This window comes from Trichechus manatus, unplaced genomic scaffold (assembly GCF_000243295.1).
Source record: "Trichechus manatus latirostris isolate Lorelei unplaced genomic scaffold, TriManLat1.0 scaffold00105, whole genome shotgun sequence".
Lineage (NCBI taxonomy): Eukaryota > Metazoa > Chordata > Mammalia > Sirenia > Trichechidae > Trichechus > Trichechus manatus.
The window spans coordinates 7,217,467-7,242,407 of record NW_004444041.1 but is presented as its reverse complement, the minus strand read 5'-3'; the positions used below and the strand labels follow the sequence as shown (position 1 = coordinate 7,242,407).

The 24,941-nt window shown below is 40.6% G+C and overlaps 1 protein-coding gene across 3 annotated transcripts in view; it reads left to right on the top strand.

The window, feature by feature from the left end:
• The window catches only part of SEPTIN11 (septin 11), a 112,664-nt gene that overhangs the window by 81,874 nt on the left and 5,849 nt on the right, over nt 1–24,941 (top strand). For all 3 annotated transcript variants that reach the window (XM_023737622.1, XM_023737623.1, XM_004383122.1), the window contains 5 exons: nt 1,617–1,778; nt 6,056–6,152; nt 7,387–7,555; nt 17,646–17,778; nt 21,156–21,343. In XM_023737622.1, coding sequence (XP_023593390.1) covers nt 1,617–1,778; nt 6,056–6,152; nt 7,387–7,555; nt 17,646–17,778; nt 21,156–21,343 — 749 coding nt within the window. The remainder of the gene's footprint in view (nt 1–1,616; nt 1,779–6,055; nt 6,153–7,386; nt 7,556–17,645; nt 17,779–21,155; nt 21,344–24,941) is intronic.

Here is a 24,941-nt window from a genome sequence, read left to right as displayed (position 1 = left end):
TGATTATATTTAGTAGGGTTGATTTTAAAAGCGAAAGAAAAAGCAAAGTAAATACAACTGAAAAAACAAGACCACAGAGCAGGTTAAACTTTGAAAGCACTGATACTGTTGTAGGGTCAGAGAGCAAAGTAGCATCTGAACTATTGTCAAGTTTTGTTTATACAAGTAAAGGCAGTTATCTAATAATTTCAGAAAAAGACTTTCAGACTCCTGCCACTGAGGAAAAATAGATTTTATATCTAAATTGCTTGGTTTATCTGTCTACTCTGATCAAATTGGCCAAGAATATATGAACTTACCCATTTTGTCTGTGTTGACATTAACTGAATACTAAATGTGTACAAAAGATAGCCAATATGAATAACAGAAGTTTTTAGTTCCTCGCGTCCTGATTCAAACATTTTCCCAGGCCATGATGTTTTTCTTAGTCAGCAACTTGCTGGAGGAAGCCGAAGCATGATGAGATTCAGAGTAGGTTGCGGAATAGGTTGAAGAATAGACTTTTCAATCAGCAGGTCATCTCATTCTGGTATCAGGGATTTATGATTTGTCCCATGGGATAAAAAGAGATGCATTGGAATGCAGATATGACCTGAAATCCCTGCAAAGAACTTGATCCCTTTCTCTGTTCCCTGGCTCTGCCTGCTTTCCCACCCTGAGTTCCATTCCTTTTTCAGCTGAGCTGGATGGAGAGCATGGTCCCAGGTATCAGACGTTAGTAGCATCTTATTGGAACCTTTTTCCCTACCAGGGAGTGTAAGAGAATTAATCTTAAAAAGTGAGCTTAAAGAATGTGTGCGGGAGACTGGAGTTGGGGCGTTGGGAAAAGAATGTCCTCCTTTGGAGTTTGGCACACTTGCACTCTGCGCTGTCTCTGGCTTTCATTCTGGGCTTTCTCACTTTATTGTCACATTCCGGGTTCTCCCTGTTCTTGTAACCTGTGCTCTGAAAGTGAGCCCTGCCTTTGGCACGAGGTCTTACTCTGACCCAGAGGAGTAATTTGATAGAAGTTGATTTTCAAATGAATTAGTTGGTGGGCTTTTGAAAAACTTTAAAGTAGGTGAAACAATTTTTTTTCGTTTTGTTTTATTAATGCTTAGGTTCTTCTCTCCCAGCAGTTTTCAGGTCATCAGAAGAAAGGATTTTACCCTGCATAGAGTGCTGAATATTGCACTGCTATAACTAATGAAAACTTTGTTATTATACTGTTAAGAACATGCAAAAACCAAGCACCTAAATTAGCTAGGGGAGGTCTAAAAGGAGTGACTGGTTATTCAAAGAATAGGTTTCTTTGTTACCACTATTTGTCAGAGACTAATAACACTTCCTTTTTTTTTTACTCTGTAAAGAAGAATGAGGTAACACAGGAGAGGAAATTACAAGTATGCTTTCAGTATAGGCTGAGAGGAAGTAAAAGTGTTGGGAGATGGAACTAAAAGATTATCCCATGTCTTCTTAATTTTGCATCTCGCTAGAAAGTCTGATTTTCAATATCGTCTCTTTTTTACAGTGAGATTTTATAATTTTTATTTCTTTGTTTACCATTATTTTAGTCATTTGTCTAATTTTTTTTTTTAATGTTGGAATTGTGGACAATGGACTTGTTTCTTTTACAGGTGAACATCATTCCAATAATTGCAAAAGCTGATACCATTGCCAAGAACGAATTGCACAAATTCAAGAGTAAGATCATGAGTGAACTAGTCAGCAATGGTGTCCAGATATATCAGTTTCCTACAGATGAAGAAACAGTGGCAGAGATTAATGCAACAATGAGTGTAAGTTCTCAAATAAGAAGGGACCAACAGGGATTTTCCTGAAAGCTTTTCTTAGTAGTAGCATCGTAGAGTTGATAGAACACTGACTGAACTAGAAATCTGATGGCTTTGGTTGTAGTCCAGCTCTACCACTAATTCAAGTCATTCAACCACCTTGCTCCTCAGTTTCTCCATCTGTCAAATGGGATAGATAGACAAGATGATCTCAAATTTCCTTTCAGCCCTAGCAGTTACGATTTCAAGACAAATCTTTTGGGGAGAGAATGCCAGCCCAGCACCATTCTGCTTTCTTCAGCCAAGAGATATGTCTACCTGCTTCATTTTTGCTTCTCTGACTGGCTTCTGCCTTTCCTTCCTATTTTCCCTACACTTGCCTGAATCATTAGGTAAACTGGCAGTTGAGAGTACAGTTTCCACATCACAGAGAACTGGACAGGAGATAAATCATTAACACTACAACGGTTCTTGAAAGTATGCCTGTGACTGTAATCTTTCCTGGTGAGCCTCTGTCCTGCCAATTGAGACCAGAGTCTTTTCCCACTGCTCATTTTTGTATCTTGCATGCACAGCTCATCCATGGGCTACAATGACTACACATGTCTTTTTTTTTTTTTATTATTTAGGAATGTGTAGCTTATATAAAAGCAGCATTCTCTGCACATAGTAGATGCCCAATGATGGTTATTGGAATTCTTAGAACTATAGGTTAGCTTCAGTGAAACGTCATTAAAAGCCCATAAAACCCATTGCTATCGAATTGATTCCAACTCACAGTGACCCTATAGGACAGAGTAGAACTGCCCCATAGAGTTTCCAAGGAGTGGTTGGTGAATTCAAACTGCTGACCTTTTGATTAGCAGCCGAGCTCTTAACCACCATGCCACCAGCGCTCTTGGTATTCCCTAAATACGTGCTAAATAATGATTGAGAAGTGTGCTGGTGGCGAAGGAAGCAGTATAGATGTTTAAATTTGTGGTAGGTTGAGGTATGCTCTACTTTCCTTAGAAGATATGATCGTGAAAAGTTGTATCTGATTAAATCATTATTAAATGTACTAAAGGCACTTAATTTTTGTCTTTTTTTAGTAGCAGCTTTGTTGAGATATAATTGACATATAATTCACCTATTTAAAGTATACAATTCAGTAGTTTTAGCATATTCACTAAGTTGCATAGCCATTGCCACAATTAATTTCAGAATTTTTCATCACCCAAAAAACAAACCCTATACCTTTTAGGAGTCAACCCCATTTCACCCCTCATCTCCCCACACCCCAGCCTTTGGCAGCCACTAGTCTGCTTTCTGTCTTTACAGATTTGCCTATTCCAGACATTTCGTATAAATGGAATTATATCGAGGCTTATCTAGAGAATTAAATAACTTGCCCAAAGCCATGTGGATAGTAGCAGCCCTGAGATTTCAGCCCTGCCTTTCTGATCCCCAGACCTGTGTTGTTTCCCATTGTAATTTGAGGGATCAGAGTTACTCCACAAAACTGCTGTTTGTTTTTTCAGTTCAACATACGGACTTTTTCTGTAAGGCTGTATCCCTTTAGGAGGAATTTCTTCCTTAAATTGTTCCCAGTATGACTATGACTTTGAAAACAAGCATATCTTTTTCCTCTTCTCTGGGATTGTTACTATGTGAATTTAAAATTTAGAATCTCATTAACGTAGAGATAGTTTAGCCCCACTCTGCCCTAGTCTGGTGACACTTTGAGTTGTATGATCTACTCTGGCTGTCACACTCCTATGGCTGGGATAGGAAAGTGTCAGGAATCCTTGGCACACAAAGAATATCTGGAAGAAACCAGAGAGCAGGCTCCTCCTGGGAAATAGAAGGCATGAGGGACTGTGAAAAGGAGATGTATTCAAAAGACCAAACCAAGACTAATGGACAAAATAGCAGGAGGGATTTTGGTACAGTGTTAGGGGAATGTTTAACTATTGGAGCCATTATAGTGGAAGAAACATGTTGTTGAAGTAGTGGGCTCACATTACAAGTGATTGGTGAACAACAGATTCTGTTTCAACCCACTTCGAAGAGATACTGTAGAAGGAGTTTGTACAGAGGATTGAACTGTATGTGAGATCTCTTCCATGTCTTAAAATTCTCTGGTTATGAGTATTGCTGAACTTCAAAATCATAGTAGTACCTAACATTTATGAAGCATTTACTATGTACCAGCCAGTATACAAGTGCTTTATATTTAATCCTCACAACAATCCCATGGGCAGGTGCTATTATTCCTACCTCCCATATGAGGAACTCAGCACAGTGCCCAAGATTGCTCAGCTGTAAGTGGTGGAGGTAGGATTTGAGCCCAGCCAGTTTGGCTGTAAGAGCCTGCACTCTCAATCTTTATGTTATGGGCCACCCAAGCAGAGCAGTGTACTTGTTTTATAGTGTGGTCAAAAGCTTTGGCTGAGATGTCACTTGTCTTTTCTACTGCAGAACTGCAATTTGGGGTGTCAGTGTAGAGTCCAGGGAATACCATGAATAAATACTGTCTAATAATTTTCTCTTTCTGTCCCTCCCCATCTTTTTAAATCATTTTTATGAGTAGGAACGTGAAACTACATTTGTGTTAAACCTCTTAAAAATACTTGTGAGCCTTTGCTGTCTCTCTGTCTTTATCAGTTTAGTAGAACTGAAGATCTTTGGCATTCTCAAATTAATCTTGCTCTTTATCAAGACATTTTCTTTTAGGCTGTTCATTGCAACCAATTCCTGCTGGTAAAATCCCATATGATGAGTGGAAATATGAGGAAAACAGATTTCATTCGGGTTGTTTTGTCACTGTGTTTGAGTGGAGAATAAAATTCCCTTGGTCAGTATACAAATATGTGGACAGGAGGGTCCTGCTGCCCCTCAACTTCAGGGAAGACATTTCAGTTTTAAACTTGGAATTTGAAAAGGAGAATCCACTTTCTTCTATAGTGTGTGAGATAAACTAGAAATTTTAAATCCTTGAGCATCAGACATAAAGCCACTTGGGCAACCTGGGCTGAGGATTTTGCCAAACTTCCCGTGGGCGAGAAATGGCTTTACACTGTTCCTTCTTTCTAAACTTAAATGTAGTGGAGGAACACCAGACCAAGGAATACCAAGTAATAATTCTCTAAGCAGCCATTTCAAATCTTCTTATTCTTATAATAGACAAAAAAATGGAATTAGTATGTTTTCCCACTACAGTGTAGCCACAGCTACCAAATACATCAGTGTGAAAGGATCAGTTATCTTGAACACCATCTCTGCTTGAGATCAATCTGGATGCAAGGCTTGAGCCAATAATTTAGGCTAAAGTATTTCTGATTAGATTTTGTGCAATGACCAGCTGTCCAAAGCAGCACTATTCAATAGACATATAAGGCAAGCTACATAAGTAATTTAAAGTTTTCTAGTAGCCACATTAAAATAGTGAAAAGAAATAGATGAAATTAATAATTTATTTTATTTCACTCCCTATATCCAAAATACCATCATTTCGGCAGGTAATCAATATAAAAAACTTATTAATGAGCTATTTTACATCCGTTTTTCATACTAAGTCTTTGAAATCCAGTGTCTATTTTACCCTTAACACACATCTCAGTTAGGCTGCTAAATTGCCATTGGAAATACTTGATCTGTATTTGCATTTACATGTAATAAGGTTTACAGTTGAAAAAGTGGATTCATATACCCAAGTTGCTCTAAATATACTTAAAACTTTTCCAATAGGAATAGAAATAATCATTTTCCTTTATTTTTTACATTCACATTGACAAAACTGGTTCTTCCTTTTTAGAAGATTTTGTTTGACTTTAAAGCAAAGTGAAATACTGTCTTACCCAAACCGTAAAGTTGTGTCTAAGAGAAAAATATCTTACAGTGCTTCTGGTTTTACATTTAAATGTAAACTAGTCAAAATTAAGTAAAATTAAAAATTCAGTTCATCAATCCCACGAGTCCAATTTCAAGTGATCAATAACCATGTATGGTTAGTGGTAGGCATATTGAGTAGCTCACGTCTGAACTTGCCATATATTTACAAAGCCTTGTATGGTTTCCTCTTGAATCTAGCTCATACCAAATATTCAGTATTTGGTAGTGGGGCAGTAGGATACACATAGTGTACCCTCACTAAATTGCAGAGTCTCCTACTTGTTCTACCCATTTTTCTCTTGCTACTAAATAGAGGCCTGCAGAAGTAGGGAAAGTAGAGTCTTGTGGAGAACACATCTTTAACGGAGCTGTGGAAGATAACTACTCTCTGTGCTTCTGTTGGTTGGCAGGTCCATCTCCCATTTGCAGTGGTTGGCAGCACCGAAGAGGTGAAGATCGGCAACAAGATGGCAAAGGCCAGGCAGTACCCTTGGGGTGTAGTGCAGGGTATGTGCACATCACGGGGAAGGAATGCTTCATATTAATCTATGTGGTGAATGTCCATGTTTCTTTCCTCCCCATCTTGTTTGGGGAGGTCCTCATCAGAGAGCAGGCAGAGGGAGTGGTGGTGTTTCACACCTGGCAGTGGTGTTCTATGGAGGTGAGGAAGGAAGAAATGGTGACCAGGTAGTAGACAATGGAGAGAAGTGGCTGCAAAGCCCTAGTGCCAATGAGGCAGCCATTCAAGAGTGTTGTGTTGTGTGGGAAATTCAGTATGCAATCCAGATGAAAAGAGTTCTTCTCTAGGAGTTCCAGCCCGTTCCATCAGCAAACTATGAGAAAATTGCAAACAGTTTCTTGGCAAACAAGAAGGTACTTGTTTCTCCATCATCTCTGGAAACCTCTTCCAATTAAATGTTATCTCAGTAAACATCTGAGCATTATGAGAATGTCTGAACTATACTTGGCATAACCACAGTTTCTAACCTAAAGAAGATTCTAGTATGTCACTTAGAGGGGCAAGGATGCTTTGACCTACCCTTGTGTGTTTTGAAGGAGGATATCTATGCTATAGGTTAAGTAGGATAACTATAGAAAGTGTCCTGTTGGTTTAAGATGTATCAGTCTACCTTTTCCTTTGTTCTGAGTGAATCTGTGAGAAGACATAGCACCTTTAAAATCCCTAGGAAAATTTGCATAAGCTTTATGAATCTTACCAATTTCTGTACAATAAGGAAACTCTTTTCCTCACAGTGTTGTTGATAAAATTAAATGAGGTAGTATCTACAAAACCACCTTGTACCATTCCAGACAGCATGGACTATGGAAATAGGCTTAGCTTTGGAGCCAGATGTAACTGTTTGAATCTAGACTCTGCTACCTCTAATTGGAAGGTCAGCTTGCCATGCTTCTGCATCTACAAAGCAAGGGTCACAATGTCTGCCTTGCAGGATTAGTATGAAGAGTAAAGAATCTGTGAGATTTGTAAATATTTGTAAAGTTCCTCCCTTAGTTCCCTGCACTGAGTAGGCACTCGCAGTCACTATGGTCATCATCAGCATTATGGTCAATGTTGTCTTCATTAGTGAGGTAGGGTGATTCCAGTAAAGGATCTTCAGGTGGCTTTGAGACCTCAGAGATTTCAGGAGTGATGGTAACAACATCTTGGAAGTATCGCTTCAGGTTTTCATGACATCGTTGCTGATAGTTACCTTACCCCTTTTATTTTCATCTCTTGCAGTTGAGAATGAAAACCATTGTGATTTTGTGAAACTTCGAGAGATGCTGATCCGTGTGAACATGGAAGACTTGCGAGAACAGACTCACACTCGCCACTATGAATTGTATCGTCGCTGTAAGCTTGAGGAGATGGGGTTCAAGGACACTGATCCTGACAGCAAGCCGTTCAGGTATAAGGGGACCTAGCAATCAGATGTCTCCCAGTCAGTGGTGGGAGTGATGCCTTGGTACGTCACAGAAATGCCTTGCTGGCTTGTCATTGATGAAGGGACCTGGTGTGGGAAGATTAATAGCCGGGATTGCCAGGCGTTGTGACAACCACTTTATTTTCATTTTCTTAACTGATGTAGTAGATGCCATTATTATCACCCTCATTTTACAGATGAGGACTGTCTTGGTCATCTAATGCTGCTGTAACAGAAATACCACAAGTGGATGGCTTTAACAAAGAGAAATTTATTTTCTCACAGTCTAGTAGGCTACAAGTCCAAATTCAGGGCATCGGCTCCAGGGGAAGGCTTTCTGTCTCTGTCAGCTCTGGAGGAAGGTCCTTATGGTGCATCAGTCTTCCCTTGGTCTGGGAGCATCTCAACGCAGGAGCCTCAGGTCCACAGGATGCGTTCTGCTCCTGGCACTGTTTTCTTGGTGGTATGAGGTTCTCATGTGTCTCTGCTCACTTCTTTCTCTTATATCTCAAGAGATTGGCTTAAGACACTATCTAATCTTGTAGACTTCATCAGTGTAACTGCCGCTAATCCATCTTATTATAGCGTAGTGATAGAGTTTACAACACATAAGGAAATCACATCAGATTACAAAATAGTACACAATCGTACAATTCTGGGAATCATGACCCAGCCAAGTTGACAGACATTTTGGGGGGACACAATTCAATCCATGACAAGGACACTAAGGCACTGAGAGTGTAAATGACCCGCCAAAGGTCCTACAAGTAGTGAGCGATGGGAGTGGGATTTGAACCCTAGCAATCTGGCTCGTGAGCCCACGCTATTAACCATTGTACTTTCAGAGGTGCAGCACCTGATCAGTGCATTCAAAAAGGTGCAGCTGCTGATCAGGTTTCACTCATTCATTTTTACCAAGCAGCTTTAGCTTCTCAAGGTTCTTACTTTTTGAAGTTCCCTTAATAGCTTTTATTAGTTCAGTTCAATTCTAACACCAATGGGTGGATGGGAAAAAGGATAATTTTTAAAAAATCTAGCATGTGTTTTCCCACATAATTGACAGATGGAGATGAAGAGGCAAAGTGTGAATGGGGCGACTATGGGAATTAATGTAGAATTGGTGGCTAGCAATAATAACCCGGTCCCTGTCAGAACCAGTGGTCAGGGTAGTTGCCCACGCAGCCAGGCTTGGTGAATGGAGGGACTGCCCTAGGTCAGGGTGGAAGTTGGGGCTGTCCGGCCAGGTTCGCTACCTCCTGGTACAAGAGAGAATCACTTTTTTGGACTGAACCCAAGCAATTTCTTATGAGGGACTTGGATTGAGAGGTGTTTCTGGGCTCAGTGCCTCCACCGATTGGGGGCCACAGTCCTTTGGAGAAGACTGTTTTCTTCCTTTTTTTGTAACTCATACTGTGATGTATAGGAGCCAACTGACTGTAGAACAGTGTAGCTGTGCATGTGGTGGGCCGATTCGTCCCCCTGGGACAAAAGGCATTTATTTCCTTGAAATTACCTTAGAAATATCTGGGCTGGTGCCTTGCTATGGTAGTCCCATGGACTGCTGTGGGCATCTGTGTATTTGGTGAGAACAAATAGAGTCCCCAGACAAAGGACTAGAACTTGTAACTAGTTCTAGTCTGCCTCTTAAATCCTGCCCTGGGGGCTTGTAAAACAGCCATCTTTAACCATATGAAATGTTACTTTCTGGGGCAAGTTATAGGATTCCTTTTTATGCACACAAGTTTAACTATTGAACCTTGTAATGCATTCACCAGAAAATCCCACCCACCCACTGCCGCCAAGTTGATTCCAACTCATAGTGACCATATAGGACAGAGTAGAGCTGCCCCATCGGATTTCCCAGGCTGTAAATCTTTATGAAGCAGACTGCCACATCTTTCTCCCAGCTGAGCAGCTGGTGGGTTCAAACCACTGGTGTTTTGGTTAGCAGCTAAGCACTTTAACCACTGTGCCACCCGGGTTCCTTCACCAGAAAATAGTCCCTACAAAATCAAGTCAACTCTGTGGTTTTTAAATTTGATAAAAATGATTTTTGTTAGGGAAAGGTTATCTGTACTGTTTCATCAACTATTTGTTTTCTTGCATAGAGGTGGGAAGAAAAGGAACTGCCGTAAAATTGAACTTATTTGCCTCTCTCCCTCTTCAAACCCAGACAGTACTGAAGAGCATTGGGCAAGGAGTCAGGAGTCTGGGTTCAAGTTTTGGCCCTGCTACTGCTCAAATCCTTAACCCATCTGGGCCTCAGTTTCTTTATCCATAAAATGAGGAGCTGGACTAGGTCAGGGAATGGTCAGAGCTAATAAAAAGACTTTTTCTAGAAAGGCCCAGATAGTAAATATTTTAGGCTCTGCAGTACATTTGCTCTCTGCCACAAGGACTCAGTTCTGCCCTTATAGTGCCCTTCTGAGTCCCTGGGTGGTGCAAACAGTTAAGCACTGGGCTGCTAAATGAAAGGCTGGCAGTTCAAACCCACGCAGAGGCACCTCAGAAGGAAGGCCTAGCAATCTGCTTCTGAAAAGTCACTGCCATGAAAACTCTATAGAGGACAGTTCTACTCTGAAATATATGGGGTCACTATGAGTCAGAATTGACTCGATGGCAACCAGTTTGATTTTGTTGGTTTTAGTGCCCATCTAGCAGCCATAGACCACATGTAAATGAATGGGTGTGGCTGTGTTCCAATAAAATTTATTTGCAAAAACACATGGTGGGCCACATTTGGCCCTCAGGCTGTAGTTGGCTGACTCCTAGACTAGATCATAACTTGTGACCCATGAACTGCCTGCAAAAGTTTGAATGCATGTGACTCAGGTTTGTTAGAGGTCTTTTGCCCCCCAAAATGTTAAGAACCATCAGCATAAATACGTTCTTTTCAACTCTGAGTCTGTGTTGCAATCCCCTTAGCCTCCTGCCTTGTGGACCACCACTATAAACTTCTGGGTGGCCTAAGTCTACCTTCTGGGACAAAGATGACGACCCATCATCTTGACTGGGCTCCATAGGTTCTCTGGGAACATGGGGATGGTTTCCCTGCTGGTGCAGACATGCAGCCCCCTTCGCTGCCTCTGTTGCTGGCATTTTTATTAGGCACCTCCTGCAATCCCAGAGTAACTGCCCACCAGGAGAGAGGTGGAGTTGCGTAGGTCTAGCGGGGCTTCTACAGGGCCTGGAAGAGCTGCTGATCCAGCTCATTTGGCCTCCCTGTCTTTAGGGCGCGTCAGAATCGGTGGGAGACAACATTGAAGCTCTTGACTTTTAGAGAATATGCTTTATCCACATATATCTCCCCCCTCCACTTGATTCCATTTCTATCAGCCTGATGTGTCCTTTGATGAGAATACGTGTATACACACACGCATACATATATATACATACGTATATACATATGTATATACATGCACAAGGAGGCTTGGTGCACAAGGAGGCTTGGTGCACAATGGTTAAGCACTCAGCTGTTGACCGAAAGGTTTGCGATTCAAACCCTCCCAGCAGTTCCAAGAGAGAAAGAATGGAGTATCTGCTCCCGTAAAGATTACAGCCTAGGAAACCGTATGGAGCAGCTCTCCTCTGTCACATGGGGGGTCTCTATTGGTCAAAATCGACTCAAAATCGACCTAACAACAATATATACATACATACATATAATTTATTACCAATGCCTTTTTCCCCTATATAAGAAAACAAGAAGTAGAGAAAAGTAGAACTTCTGAAAATGAATACCTTCTATTATCCCAATAATTGGGAACAGGTTTTTCATTTAAACAGGAAACCATTTCTCCTCTTGGAAAGCCACTCATTTAAACCCAGGTGTCCTCCTGGTGCAGGAAAGATCATTTAGAACATAACAGTTAGCTTTGAATCACATATCTTGGCAAATAGCAATGTGAAATGAGTTAGATTTTCCTTTTCTTGGAAACTAGGACTTTAAGAGGGACTCAGCCCTCCCTTTGAGGACTTCGGATCCCCATTACGTCTTGTGGACCTGAGACCACACTGAGGGAGTAGTAGGGTGAGGTGACCCTGCCAGAAGATGAAGGATTGAGGAAAAGCAAAAGCCACAGTCTTTATGAGTGATTTTATGAATTTCGTCTTTGAAGTCACCAGTCCTGGAAATTCTTATAAGATTTTTTTCCATATGAATTTAGGGTCAGTTTGGAGGAGCATAAATGAAGGGCTTAAGGTTTTTTATATTCTTAAAGTAGTGGATTGCCATGTGGGTGTACAATGCAGTTTATCCTTCTCTTAGAGCACCTTGTGTCCACCATTTGTTCTCTAGGCCTCACTGGTGTTTATGCCACATGTTTATAGAGCAGAAAGTGACCGTAAGGCCCAGTCAAGTAAATGGCAGAAGTCATCTCTATGTATTATTACAAAATGAGGTGCTGGGCAAGCCGGTAACAGGCTACTTAACATTGGGCTGTAGTTAAGTCTTAATAAATAAAACTGGAATGCTCCCACCTCAGATCCCTGGTACCTGACCAGACTCCCCCCATTGCTGCTACTAACCCCACACCACCCAGACGGTGCCCTCCCCAAGGGTGCCTCCGAGAGCCTTGACCCTCTGCCTGTCCAGACCAACCATTCCCTAGCTCCCAAAATAGCACCTCGCTAAGGTCCCAACCTACTGAATGATGGACAGCAGGGAATGAGGAGAGGTGCTCCCCCTCAAGAACTAAGGCCCCTGCCAGCCCTGCTCAGCCCCCAGGTTCCCAGGCCTGAGCTGAAGCTGATGCCCAGACATAGCTTTTGAGGCTGGGCCAGGACCTCTTACCCTTTGATATTGTTTCCCTGTCCCTCTGTCTGTCTGCGCCATTCCTGTCTATTGGTCTATTCCTGGGAATTTCATTACTGCAGGCCCTGTGCCTTCCCAGTCTGTCTGTCCCATACTGTTGTCCATAAACTGATCTGTTACTTAAAAAAAAAAACAACAAAACTTCATCTTGCTTACTTTGGACACGTCATCAGAAAAGACCAATCCCTAGAAAAGGACATTATGTTTGGTAAAATGGAGGGTCAGTGAAAATGAGGGAAACCCTCAATGAGATGGAGTAACACAATAGCTACAACAGTGGGCTCAAACATATCAAAGATCATGAAGATAGCACAGAACCGGGCAAAATTTCATTCTGTTATACATAAAGCCGCCAAGAGTCAGAGCCAACTTGATGGCAGCTAACAACAACAGCAACAACATAATTAACCCTTAGAGGTACACCATAAAGCTAACGGAGCCTGTCCCTGGCATTGACCTTAAGCCTGCCAAAATTCAGAGTTGTCTTTCCCACTCATGTCCTGCTCATACCCACCTGCTGCTCTGCAGCATTGACGCCCATGTTTCAACACAGCCAGAGCACTCATGCCTCCCTGGTCCCCAGGTTCCTTCCTTATCCAGATCCCAGCCCCTCTCTGGCTGATGTTTTGGGGTAGAAGAAGAGAGGGGACAGGTCATGAGTGGGGACTGATCATGTGCCTCCCTTGAGCCACTCCCAGCTTCTTTTCTTGTAAGACACCATTGCCCTTTTTGGAATAGTCCCTGTCTGAACCTCTCCTTCGTATTCTCAAAATACACTTTCTTGATTAACCACTGGTCAGGTCACCAAAAAAAAAAAAAAAAAAAAACTCAGTTGTCACTATTGTCTCAGGAGATTAAAAAGTTTTTGGGCCCATAAGAGCCATTTGTTTTTAGACGTGTCTAGGCCAACGTTACCCACCCAGTGGCTCTGTGGGAGCAAGATGTGGCTGTCTGATTCCGTAAAGACTACAGCCAAGAAAACCCTGTGGTGCAGTTCTAGTCTGTCACATGGGGTCTCTATGAGTCGGAATTGATTCGACGGCACCTAACAATAACAGGCCAGGGTTCACCGGCCGTGCAATGCTGAGCCTCACAGTTGGTGCAGGGAAGTGGGTAGAGCTCCCACTCTGAGCCAGGCAACTTGGTCCAAATCCTAGCTCTCTCCCTTCATTGTGTGACCTGGACAACTTACTAAGCATCTGTGTTTTCAAGTGTCTCCATTGATAAAATGGAGGTAATGATAATACCGGCCTTATTCTGTTGTTCTAAGGAGTAAATAAATTAACATGCTTAAATCCCTCCTTAACTACTGGTGGTGATAGTCATACTCTGGCATGCCCTTCACTGGGTGTTCCAGGAGATTCTGAGAGAGAATTGGGCTGCGTGAATTACCAGAATGAATGGTGAACTGAAGTGTCTGTAACATTCATTCACCCTTCCCTTGACTTCCATGAGTAAAGCCTGCCTCTTCCAAGGGCTGTTGAGAGTAACTGAGAAGATAAAAATCTTAGTTTCCAGCCACTTGAAAGCCTTGTGAAAAAAATGGCAGATTTCTCACTTAGAAAAGGGTGTTAATAATCACAATTAAAAAATTCAGCTTATATAGTTAAAGATTGCAAAAGAAATTATGTTGTTGTTGCTCTGTGCCGTCGAGTCTATTCCGACTCATAGCAGCCCTATACGACAGAGTAGAACTGTCCCATAGGGTTTCCAAGGAACGGCTGGTGGATTTGAACTGCCTGTATTTTGGTTAACAGCCTGAACTCAACCACTTCGCCGCCAGGGCTCCAAAGAAATTATACTCATTAGATATCTGTGAGTGGATAATATAGAACCAGTTCCTTCTGAACTGGTTCTCAATGACTGGAAACATTAGTGAGGGGGTCTGGTGTCTCTAATTTACAACTTAATTGGCAGAGGTGCTTAGGGAACATGACTCTGTGGTGCTGCCATTGTCCTAAGTTACTTGTAAGTAATTTATTATAGTTATGACTCCTTTGAGGTAAAGCTTTAAGATTTCTTTTTCTTCTGTTGCTCGTGGTCATTTCCAATGTTAGAGTTAATAAATTGATTCATATCCTAGGATACAGTGATCAAATAAGAAGTAGCATTTATTTAGCCCATTTTCCTGCTCTGGCCCAGGATGTCAAAACTGTGACCAGACTCATGACGAAGGGCAATGGCAGAGTTGCTTCTTAGAATGTCTCTAGGACAAGGGTTTTCCAACTTTAGAGGGCAACCTTCAGTATAAAATACGTTTTACATCATGATCTAGTATATCCATTTCACGGAATAATACCTACTTTAATTGTTTGCACTGTACTCTGCTATTTTCTATCCTAGTCTCTTCAACTTTTTCCTTCTCTTTTAATATTCTGGTTAAGACCCATGATTGGGTTGTGACCCACAGTTTGAAAATATATCTCCAGAAAATGGAGCATAAGGTAGGCTGTGGTTGGGACTATAAGGCAGTGTCGTCTTGAGAGTTCTCTGTCTTTTGGGTAGCATTACCCAACATACGTCCCATGTGTGGGTTACTTAAAAAAAGTTTCAACAGTCACATTAGTTTGGGGAACTCTAAGTTAATTAAAGTTATACAGATTCTTTTACTGAAGGCTTTTTCAGAGCATTTAAGACAAGTAGTGGTTAGCAAACTAGTCACACCAAATTACCTTAAAAAAACCATTGCCGTCGAGTCGATTCCAACTCAAAGCAACCCTGTAGGACAGAGAACTGCCCCATAAGGTTTCCGAGGAGTGACTAGCGGATTCGAATTGCCGACCTTTTGGTTAGCAGCCATAGCTCATAGCCACTGTGCCACCAGGGCACTTTGGTAGCCTTGAAAAAATACAGATTACTTTGCCTTAGCCTAACACCCTGAATCAGCATTTCCAGGAACAGGGTTAGGAAGCTGTATTTAGAAAAATACAGTGATAGTTGCCCAGGTGATCCCAGTGTGACACTAGGTTTGGGATCTACTGTGCATTGTGAACCTCCCTTTACTCTCTTGACTTTGGAACCCGTCTTTTGAAGATCATCTCTTGAAACTAATGATTCCTGGAACACATTTTGGGGAATGTTTCTAGATAGTGTTTCTGTACAGGACATTCCACTGCTTGTTAGAAATAAAAGAAGGTATATTCCTAATCCTGAAGTCAATAAAAGCTGAGTTTCTCCCAAAATTTCATAGCAGGGGCAAGTCATCCTCTACCTTTGGCAATTCTGACGCAAATAATGGTAACAAAGAGTTTATTTTAAGCTACCAAGCAAAATCAAGTTCATAAATTATAGCTCTGTTATCAACACATTTCTCTATCTCTGTGGCTGTACATCTATAGGGTCGCTGTGAGTCAGACTTGACGGCACCTAACAACAACATACATCTTAAACTTCCAGTCCAAATATCACTACTAATATTAGCCAACGTGAATATTGGCCAAACTTGTTTTTGTCTCATGAGATAATGTGAAAGCTAAATACACCTCTGGAAACTCATGGTTGTTTATAAACAGATAGTATTAACACTCTTGAGGGCAGGCGAGCTTACTTTGAAGAAACTAATAAGAGTATTGATTAGAGAAGTGTAGGCAATCCTAATTAATACATTTTCTAGTTGTTTAGTTCTTTATAGATGTGTATATCTACATTCAAGTGGTCTGAATTCCTTTTATCTCCCTCTGCATGGACAGATGTGGATGCTATAGAGTCACTCTGCATGGTGCTGGGGTTGTCCACAGTTGTTATCCAGTCTGTAGTCTGCACTTTGGATGAATTTGGTTCATGGGAATCAGTGGATAATCCTGCTGATGTGTGTGTTACTTTAACAACTATTGTTCTAGGGAAATTACAAGAGAGAAATAGAAATAGCACCTTATAAAATGTTGGCAGATGTTTATGTGTGTTTTCTTAAGTTGTGTTACCAAAGGTGATTTCTCTGTAAAAATATTTGTTATGACTTAGAGATAAATCTGAGTTACGGCATTCAGTTTAAAATATTTGGCTCTCAGTTCTGTACATAGTCAGGAGGAAGATGGGATTTAAAATAAAAATAAAATTCCTCTCTACCCTTGTCTTAGTTATCTAGTGTTATTATAACAGAAATACCACAAATGGATGGCTTCAACAATCAGATTTGTTCTCTCACAGTCTAGGAGGCTAGAAGTCCGAATTCAGAGCACCAGCTCCAGAAGAAGGCTTTCTCTTTCTGTCGGCTCTGGGGGAAGGTCCTTGTAATCAATCTTCCCCTGGTCTAGGAGCTTCTCAGTGCAGGGACCTCAGGTCCAAAGGATGCGCTCTCTCCCGGCTCTTGTTTCTTGGTGGTAGGAGGTCCCCCTGTCTCTTTGCTCACTTCTCTCTTTTATATCTCAAGAGACTGACTCAAGATACAACCTAATCTTGTAGATTGAGTTCTGCCTCATTAACATAACTGCCTCTAATCCTGCCTCATTAACGTCATAGAGGTAGGATTTACAACACATAGGATAATCACATCATAGGACAAAATGGTCAACAATCACACAATACTGGGAATCATGGCCTAGCCAAGTTGACACACATTTTTGGGACACATTTCAATCCGTAACAGCTCTATCTACAATTGGTAATATAACTTGTCTCTGTAGTCTGTTCACTGAGTCTGTTTTCCAAATTGGAGACTGGAGGGAGATAAAAGGAGGGAGTAATATTTATCAAGCACTGACTATATGTCAAGTGCTTTACTCAGTTCTCCTGCAGTAATTCTGATAGCAATATCCGTAGAAGATCCATGTTATTGTATCTATGTATTATACATGAGCAAACTGAGGCTTAGAGGGGTTGTGGCTTTCCCAAGATCAGTCAATAAGTTAGTGTGGCCAGAATTCAAACCCTGATCTATCTGACCAGGCCTGGTCATTTTACCCCTACACCATGCCACCTCCATCTTCTAGATTCTAGATCTGCCTTCACCATCTACCTTGTATACTGATCTGGAGGATACCAGCTTGCCCAGCCCAGATTTCTCTATATGAAGACACATAAGCTAAAACTCTGCTAGTAAGAAACATGCATTTGGTTATTGACTCAACTCTGGTTTTGATACACTTGTCTTTGCCATCGCTGCATAACCAAAAAGAAAATTTTGCAATTTTTTTTGTTTGTTTGTTTTTGTGATTTCATATGGTAAGCAGTAGCTGCATCTCTTTTTGGGAATTAGATGTGATGGAAATATTTCTTGTTATGCAATTTCATGACATGGTCCTTACTTTTTGGGATTTTGAATAGTCTTCAGGAGACATACGAAGCAAAAAGGAATGAATTCCTTGGAGAACTTCAGAAGAAAGAAGAAGAAATGAGACAAATGTTTGTTATGAGAGTGAAGGAGAAAGAAGCTGAACTTAAAGAGGCAGAGAAAGAGGTAAGCTTTCTTTCCTTCTTCAAGGGAAAGAACATAAGGAAAGTGTTTTATTAATACTTCACATTTTACAGTACTGCATGCTTTCAGCATGTCAACATCTATATACATTGTATCACGAGTGGCATACCAACCCAGCAAGAAAAGTGGGTCAGACATTTTTATCCTTATTTTACAGATGATAAAAAAATGAGAATCGTAAATGTTATTTATGTGGTAATGTACCTAGTATGCAAACCCATGACTAAAACTAAATCTTAGGTCTGCAGATCTAATCAGAGGTTCAGGTTGGAAGGAATAAATAATCTTTGTAACGCTATATTTTCTCAATTTATAAGCCTCAAAATGTGAGGTTTGGGATTCTGGGACTATTTTCAGTGTATCAGCCAACTAAGTGAGCTAAACAGTGGAGGGGTCCGTAAGTACTATCTGATAGATAACACTCATCTAATTGTATTGTGTGTGTGTGAGATATGTCGGCATCTCCTGGTAGATAATGAGTATCCCAAGTGCTTGACCCATAGCTCAATAACATTGCTGAATGAAATTGCCTAAATTTCCTCATCATTCCATTTTAATGTATCTATATAAAGACTACTGAAAGAGAATACTTAAATAGCTAAGCACTCAAGGTGGTTTTGCTGCAGAGAAAGGAAAGTTAACCCTTTTTTTTGCTGTTGGTTTTAAGAAGCAAGCGGAAGCTGGCTAAATATTATAATTCTCTCTTAAGAGTTTCCTTCCCTGCTCCCTCCTTCGCTTGCTTCCTCCCTCTTTGCCTTACATGCTTTTGTATTTCTGTATCGTGATTTTTCAAAATTCAGTTTGTCTAGGACCGGAAGTTTTCTTAAGACATCTTATTATTAAATATCTTATTATTCACCACCCATCTGTCAGTTTGTCATACTCTGGTGCCTTGTGTGTTGCTATGATGCTGGAAGCTATACCACCAGTGTTTCAAATACCAGCAGGCTCACCCATAGTGGACAGTTTTCAGCAGAGCTAACAGACTAGAAAGAAAGGCCTAGTGATTTACTTCTGAAAATTAGCCAATGAAAACCCTATGGATCACCGAAGTTGAACGATGTCACCAAAATGTACACAAGAAAAAAGAACCTGTTGGTAATTACTATGACAGATATAATTTTGGAACAACAACAAAATATATATGTATAAGTATATATATGTGTATGTAGGCATATGTGTGTATAGGTATGTATACGTGAGTATATATGTGTATATAAATATAGGTGTGTGCATATGTATATACAGCTATGTGACTGTATACACATATATTTATATATATAATAAAGCACATAGGGACACAGTTACGGATACCTCTTAGATATAACTAAATACCTCACAGGAATGGTTTTCTAGGTTTGAAGGATTAGGACCGTAGTCTCATGAAACATCTTGGTCAATTGACATAGTTTATAGAGTTATGTTCTACCTTCTAGTTTGATGAGTGAGTAGTGTCTGGGTTTTAAAAGCTTGTGAGCAGCCATCTAAGATACAGCTATTGATCTCAACTCATCCGGAGCAAAAGAGAAAGAAGGAAACTGAAGACTCAAAGAAGAAACTCATCTACTACTTGTCTACAGGATAGTCTACACAAACCACAGCCTCATCAACCCTGATACCAGAAGAACTAGATGGTACCTAGCTACCACTGCCGACCATTCTAATCAGATCCACAATAGATGAACCCTGACAGAATGGGAGAAGAATGTGGAACAGAACCTTGAACTCAAAACAAAACAAAAACAGACTTACTGGACTGGTTAAGACTGGAGGACTCTCCAGTACTATTGCCCTGTCTTAGTCATCTAGTACTGCTATAACAGAAATACCACAAGTGGATGGCTTTAACAAAGAAAAATTTATTTTCTCACAGTCTAGTAAGGTAGAAGTCCAAATTCAGGGTGTCAGCTCCAGGGGAAGACTTTCTGTCTCTGCTGGCTCTGGAGGAAGGTCCTTCTCGTCACTCTTCCCCTGGATTAGGAGCTTCTCCACACAGGAACCCTGGGTCCAAAGGACTCACTCTGCTTCTGGTGCTTCTTCCTTGGTGGTAGGAGGTCCCCTGGCTCCACTTGTTTTCCTTTCCTTTTATGTCTTGTAAGATAAAAGGTGGTGCAGGCTACCCCCCAGGAAAACTCCCTTTACATTGGATCAGGGTTGTGACCTGAGCAAGGATGTTACATCCCACCCTAATCCTCTTCAACATAATCCAATCTTGCCTCATTAACCACAGGCAGAGATAGGATTTACAACATATTGGAAAATTATATCAATCACAGAATGGAGAACAGCCACACAATACTGGGAATCATGGCCTAGCCAAGTTGACACATAGTTTTGGGGGACACATCTCAATCTGTGACATGCCCTGAGATACTCTTCAAACGTTGAACAGAAACTAACCCTCAAGGTCACCTTGTAGCTAAATAACAGTTTGGCTCACAAAATAATGAATGTTACCCATAAGTACTGTGCTTCTTTAAAAAATCGCCTATATGAGACCAAACAGTCAACGATTACTTTAAAACAAAGATGAGAATATGAGGAGGCAGGGGAACTAGACTGATGGAAACAGAACAACCAGAATGGAAATATTGAGAGTGTTCACACATTGTGAAGAATGTAACCAATGTCACTGATCAATTTGTGTAGAAATTGTTGAAGGGAATCCTAAACTGCTGTGTGAGCCTTCACTGAGAACACGATAAAATATTATTTAAAAAAAAAACCTGTGGATCACAACAGAAAATTGTTCAATATCGTGCTGGAAGATGATCCTCCTAGATTGGAAGGCAGTCAGAATACATAGTGGCTGCAACAATGGACTCGAGCATAGCAATGATCATGAAGATGGTACAGGACTGGGCAACATTTAGTTTTGTTGTACATGGGTTTGTCGTGAGTTGGAGCCGACTCAGTAGCAGCTAACAACAACAATATGTATATATGTGTGTAGTCATTGTATATGTTTCTAAATAAATGTATATTCATTTCAAAACAGGACTCAAAGTAATGAGCTACTCTTACCAGTAAGGTGAATTTCTTGGTAGGATTAAGGATAATTTTTATTTTCTTATTTATCCTTTTAACAATGAATATATACTTTATTATCAGAAAACGTATGCAAGGATTCTCTCAGACCCAAAGAGCCCAAATCTCAAAGGCGTCCAGGGCTCCAAGGGATGGTCTTCACCATCTTAGCCTAGCTCCTCTAGTAAGTCACCCAAACAGCACTTCACTCCTGTAGTCAAGGCCAGTACAGCATTGTGGTGCATATATTTTTTTAAATAGATCCAAATAACATTACGTCAGTAAAATTTTCATTCCCTTCACCAAGCTTGTCCTCCTCTTTTTCTCTTCAGCTTCACGAGAAGTTTGACCTCCTAAAGCGGACACACCAAGAAGAGAAGAAGAAAGTGGAAGACAAGAAGAAGGAGCTTGAGGAGGAGGTGAACAATTTCCAGAAGAAGAAGGCAGCAGCTCAGTTACTACAGTCCCAGGCCCAGCAATCTGGGGCCCAGCAAACCAAGAAAGACAAGGATAAGAAAAAGTAAGCAGGTGTCACCCCCATGTACTGGGGACTCTAAAAATTTATTCCTCCTGCATGTCTCTACTTTTCTCATTTACGGACTGGAAACTGGTTTATTACCAGAAAGATAAAAGCAAGTATTTTCTCTACAGTGCAGGGAAGATGATAAGTATTTTTAAAGGGTACACAATCATTAATTTATGAAACTTGACTACATTGATCAAGCAATCAGGACTGGAGTAACTGTCCTCCACAGTAGCACCTTCTGCACCAACACTAGGATTCTCTGGAAAAAAAAAAAAAAAAAAAAAAGTTTATTTTTCTTCAGTTCCCTCTGAGGACAATGCCCATGACTCTTGATAAAGAACATCCTAAAATTGTGATTGTTAAAATTATTTTCCTATTCTGTGTTGTAAGGCTTGATAAGTCAGTCATTCAAAGTCTTGTTCCCAAAGTGAAATATCCGGAAGAGCTGCTAGTGGCCACTATTTTTCCTCTAAATTCTGCAAGATGATAGATTTGTTTTATTGAATGGGATCAAAATGCCTATTCAGTTAAGACTCCCCCACCAAACCTCCAGCCACACACCCACACACAAACCATTTTTCAATATGGCCTTGATTTAATGTGCCTAAGGGTCAGATTCTGCTCTTGAGTATGATACTCTAGTAGCAGCTGCCGGAATCCAGTGGGAGATTTGGGCCTTCCATGAAATTCTCCTGTGATCTGCAGCTCTGAATCAAATCACTTTAAACACTAGAGTGCAGTTTTACGACACTAGCTATTGATGTGAAAGTAAACACAATGATCAGTAGGGTACAGCTGAGAAAAACCTTTGTAGTGGCCTGAGGGCAAATCCACATATGCTGCCCTACTTGTCTGCTTACACTGGCTGCTCTTAGGGCAGCTATAAAGCAATTAAAACTCATTTCAGGATCCTTGCTCTTCATCCTTAGATACTAAAGCCCTAGAGAAACAGCTGGCAACTAAGTAAACACCAAAAATGGTGGTACTCAAGCAGGCAAAGAATTATATTCTTAAAAAATAGAATACATAGGGTTGAGTCTCTATACAGTAACTGAGACCTTTCGTAGGAAAAAGTGCTGCTCACTTAGTCTTGGTTACCGTGCAGTAAGTAGGTACACCCCTAAGGAATCTCATTAAGTTTCTTGTGGTAAAAATCAAAATGTACTGCTACAGTGACACGCTAAGAGAGCTTTAACTCATGCTTTACAAACTTTGGCTTTCCAAGCTCTGAGACAGCAGAGAGTGTGTCAAGAGAGCGAGGGAGCAGGCAGATTTTCTAAGCAGTAATGGAAGTAGTTGGTGTAGGTGAGGTGTGATTATAATGGGGATACAGACACAAGTGACCAAAGGAGTTCAAGGGTCCGAAAATTAATTCTGCTGGGTTAATTCTCAGAGCAGCAGCTGGCTAGACTATAATCCAGTTCAGGAAAGCACTCCGTAGCTACGCATGTTTAGAGGGTGTTGGACACTACAGGTGGTATTCTGTAAGCAGAGGTTTAGAGATTACAGTGAGGACAAAATGAAAGTCCATTTGTAGAAACTACCCCTTGGCATTGTACTGTTGTTGATCCAAACTAACCCAAGATAAAAATGGGTGTGTTTGCAGATAAGTGTGTGTGTGTGTGTGTGTGTGCATGCGCACACGTGCACGCACACACATCTATAGGCATGTATGAGTGAAATAGAGAAAAAGCTGCTGACTCACAGCTTAGGAAACCCAGTCAAGTTTTTATTGCTCTGAAGCACTAAAGTGTGTAAATGTACACGTTTTAAGATTTACAATGTTTATAAAAGACCGACAGTGTTAAAAGACTATTTCATATATACTGGATGTGCCTTTAAGCAATAAAAATTCTAAGAGCTCATCAGTATTGTGCCTCCATTAGGAGAAAAAAAAAAGAAAGTAGTAAACTTTCCAGTGTAGGGAAACTTCTCCTTGCCCTTTTGAACATTTAGATTATTTTCTTCCCATCCTTGGGCCTTACCTTACTTTTAAAGTTTACATGACATATGTGTAAATTCTATTTTAGCCTTATTTGTGTATTCTCATTTATAATTAATGTAGTTAAACTTAATTTGGTTCAAAACAGGCAGCAGGCTTTGCACCTGACAATGGCATGTATTTTTTTAATGTAATTTCTTCTAGGTTCTTACCTTTTCCCACTTTTCCATTTGTACAGTGAAAGCAACTGTCAGTTGGAGGCCTGAAGTGTAAAAGTAAAATAAAAATCACACCTCTTCCTGCCAGGGCCAGTTGGAGAGTTTTGGTTAGAGAGGACCACAGAAAGACAGTAACCAGGGTAACTAAACAGGAAGACTGTCCTCTTAGCTGAGCTGGAGGAAATACGGGAGTCACACCTGTGCCACTTAGGAAGTGGTTTTGTTCTAAGTAGAAAAGAAAAAAAAGAGAAAGAGATGCTTATTTATTTACCTGCTATGCTTCCCCCTCAGAACTTAACTTAGTTATTCTAATAGTTTTAAATTCTGTTTTCTCTGTTCTAATGAAATGCTCCCTTTTTAACGTAGGTAAGGCTTTATCCTTCTCCTTGACCTGTAGTGGCATGAGAGCATATAACATTTCCTAAGATTACAGACAAAGTAGAACTAATCCTGGCACTGCCATTAGCTGGACCCCTACCTCCTGCCATCTCTGGCCACCAACTCACTTTCCTTGTTTGCGGCTAAACCACAGTGGTGGGACTGCCCGAGGGTAAGTTGTTCAACAGACAGTGTTCATCTTTTCCGAAAACTTTCCACACAATTGCCAGCAGGCATTCGCTGGTTAAGGTGCATCTATGCAAAAGAAAGTTTTAAAATACATCATTGTAGAACGGTATCTGACATCCAATAACGGCAGTCTACACCACCATCCACTCTTCTTTTTAAAAAAATTAATTTTGATTCCTGCTAAGGAATGAAGTTGCATGTTTTGTACTTGCCTAAAATTGGAACCAACCGCACAGTGGACCTTGGGTTTGGCATTGCTTCGTACCTAAATGAGGGGGAAGCTCCTGGCATTGCTGTAGCTGTAACCATATAATGATCGTCTTTTTTTTCCTTCCCAAGTAGATTAAATGGCATGTTTTCCATCCACTATATTCCAATCTCCAAGCTACTTTAGACCTTTTCTCCAAGTTAATTGTACAAAGACATTTATTATACAATGAAAGCTGTGAGAGCTGGAACTCGGCAGGACAGCCTTTTTTTTAGGGTCTCGCAAGTTTTCTGCCTTTGACAAAGTGCCATCTTCCCACTTTTCTATAGTTCTCTGTTAGTGGAAAATATTTGCGTTTTCCTTCTTTGACAGGTTGTCACCTTACACAGGTTCCAGCTGTCACAGGTTTTACTGTATATTTATTCTCTGACTCCTTCAGCAGCTCATAAGTGGAAGATGAAGGTCCTATTAAGTACTGATGATATCCAAACCTAATAAACAATGGTTTAGTGTTGAGAAAATAAAATGCAAACAGTAAAGCCTTCCACTAGAACATGCAGTGGTTTCAAGAAGTCACTATGTGCAAATGAAAACTAACCATGTGTCCTTTAATTCAGTGTTAAAATTTTGCTTTTGCTTGTCATGTAGAATAGCCTA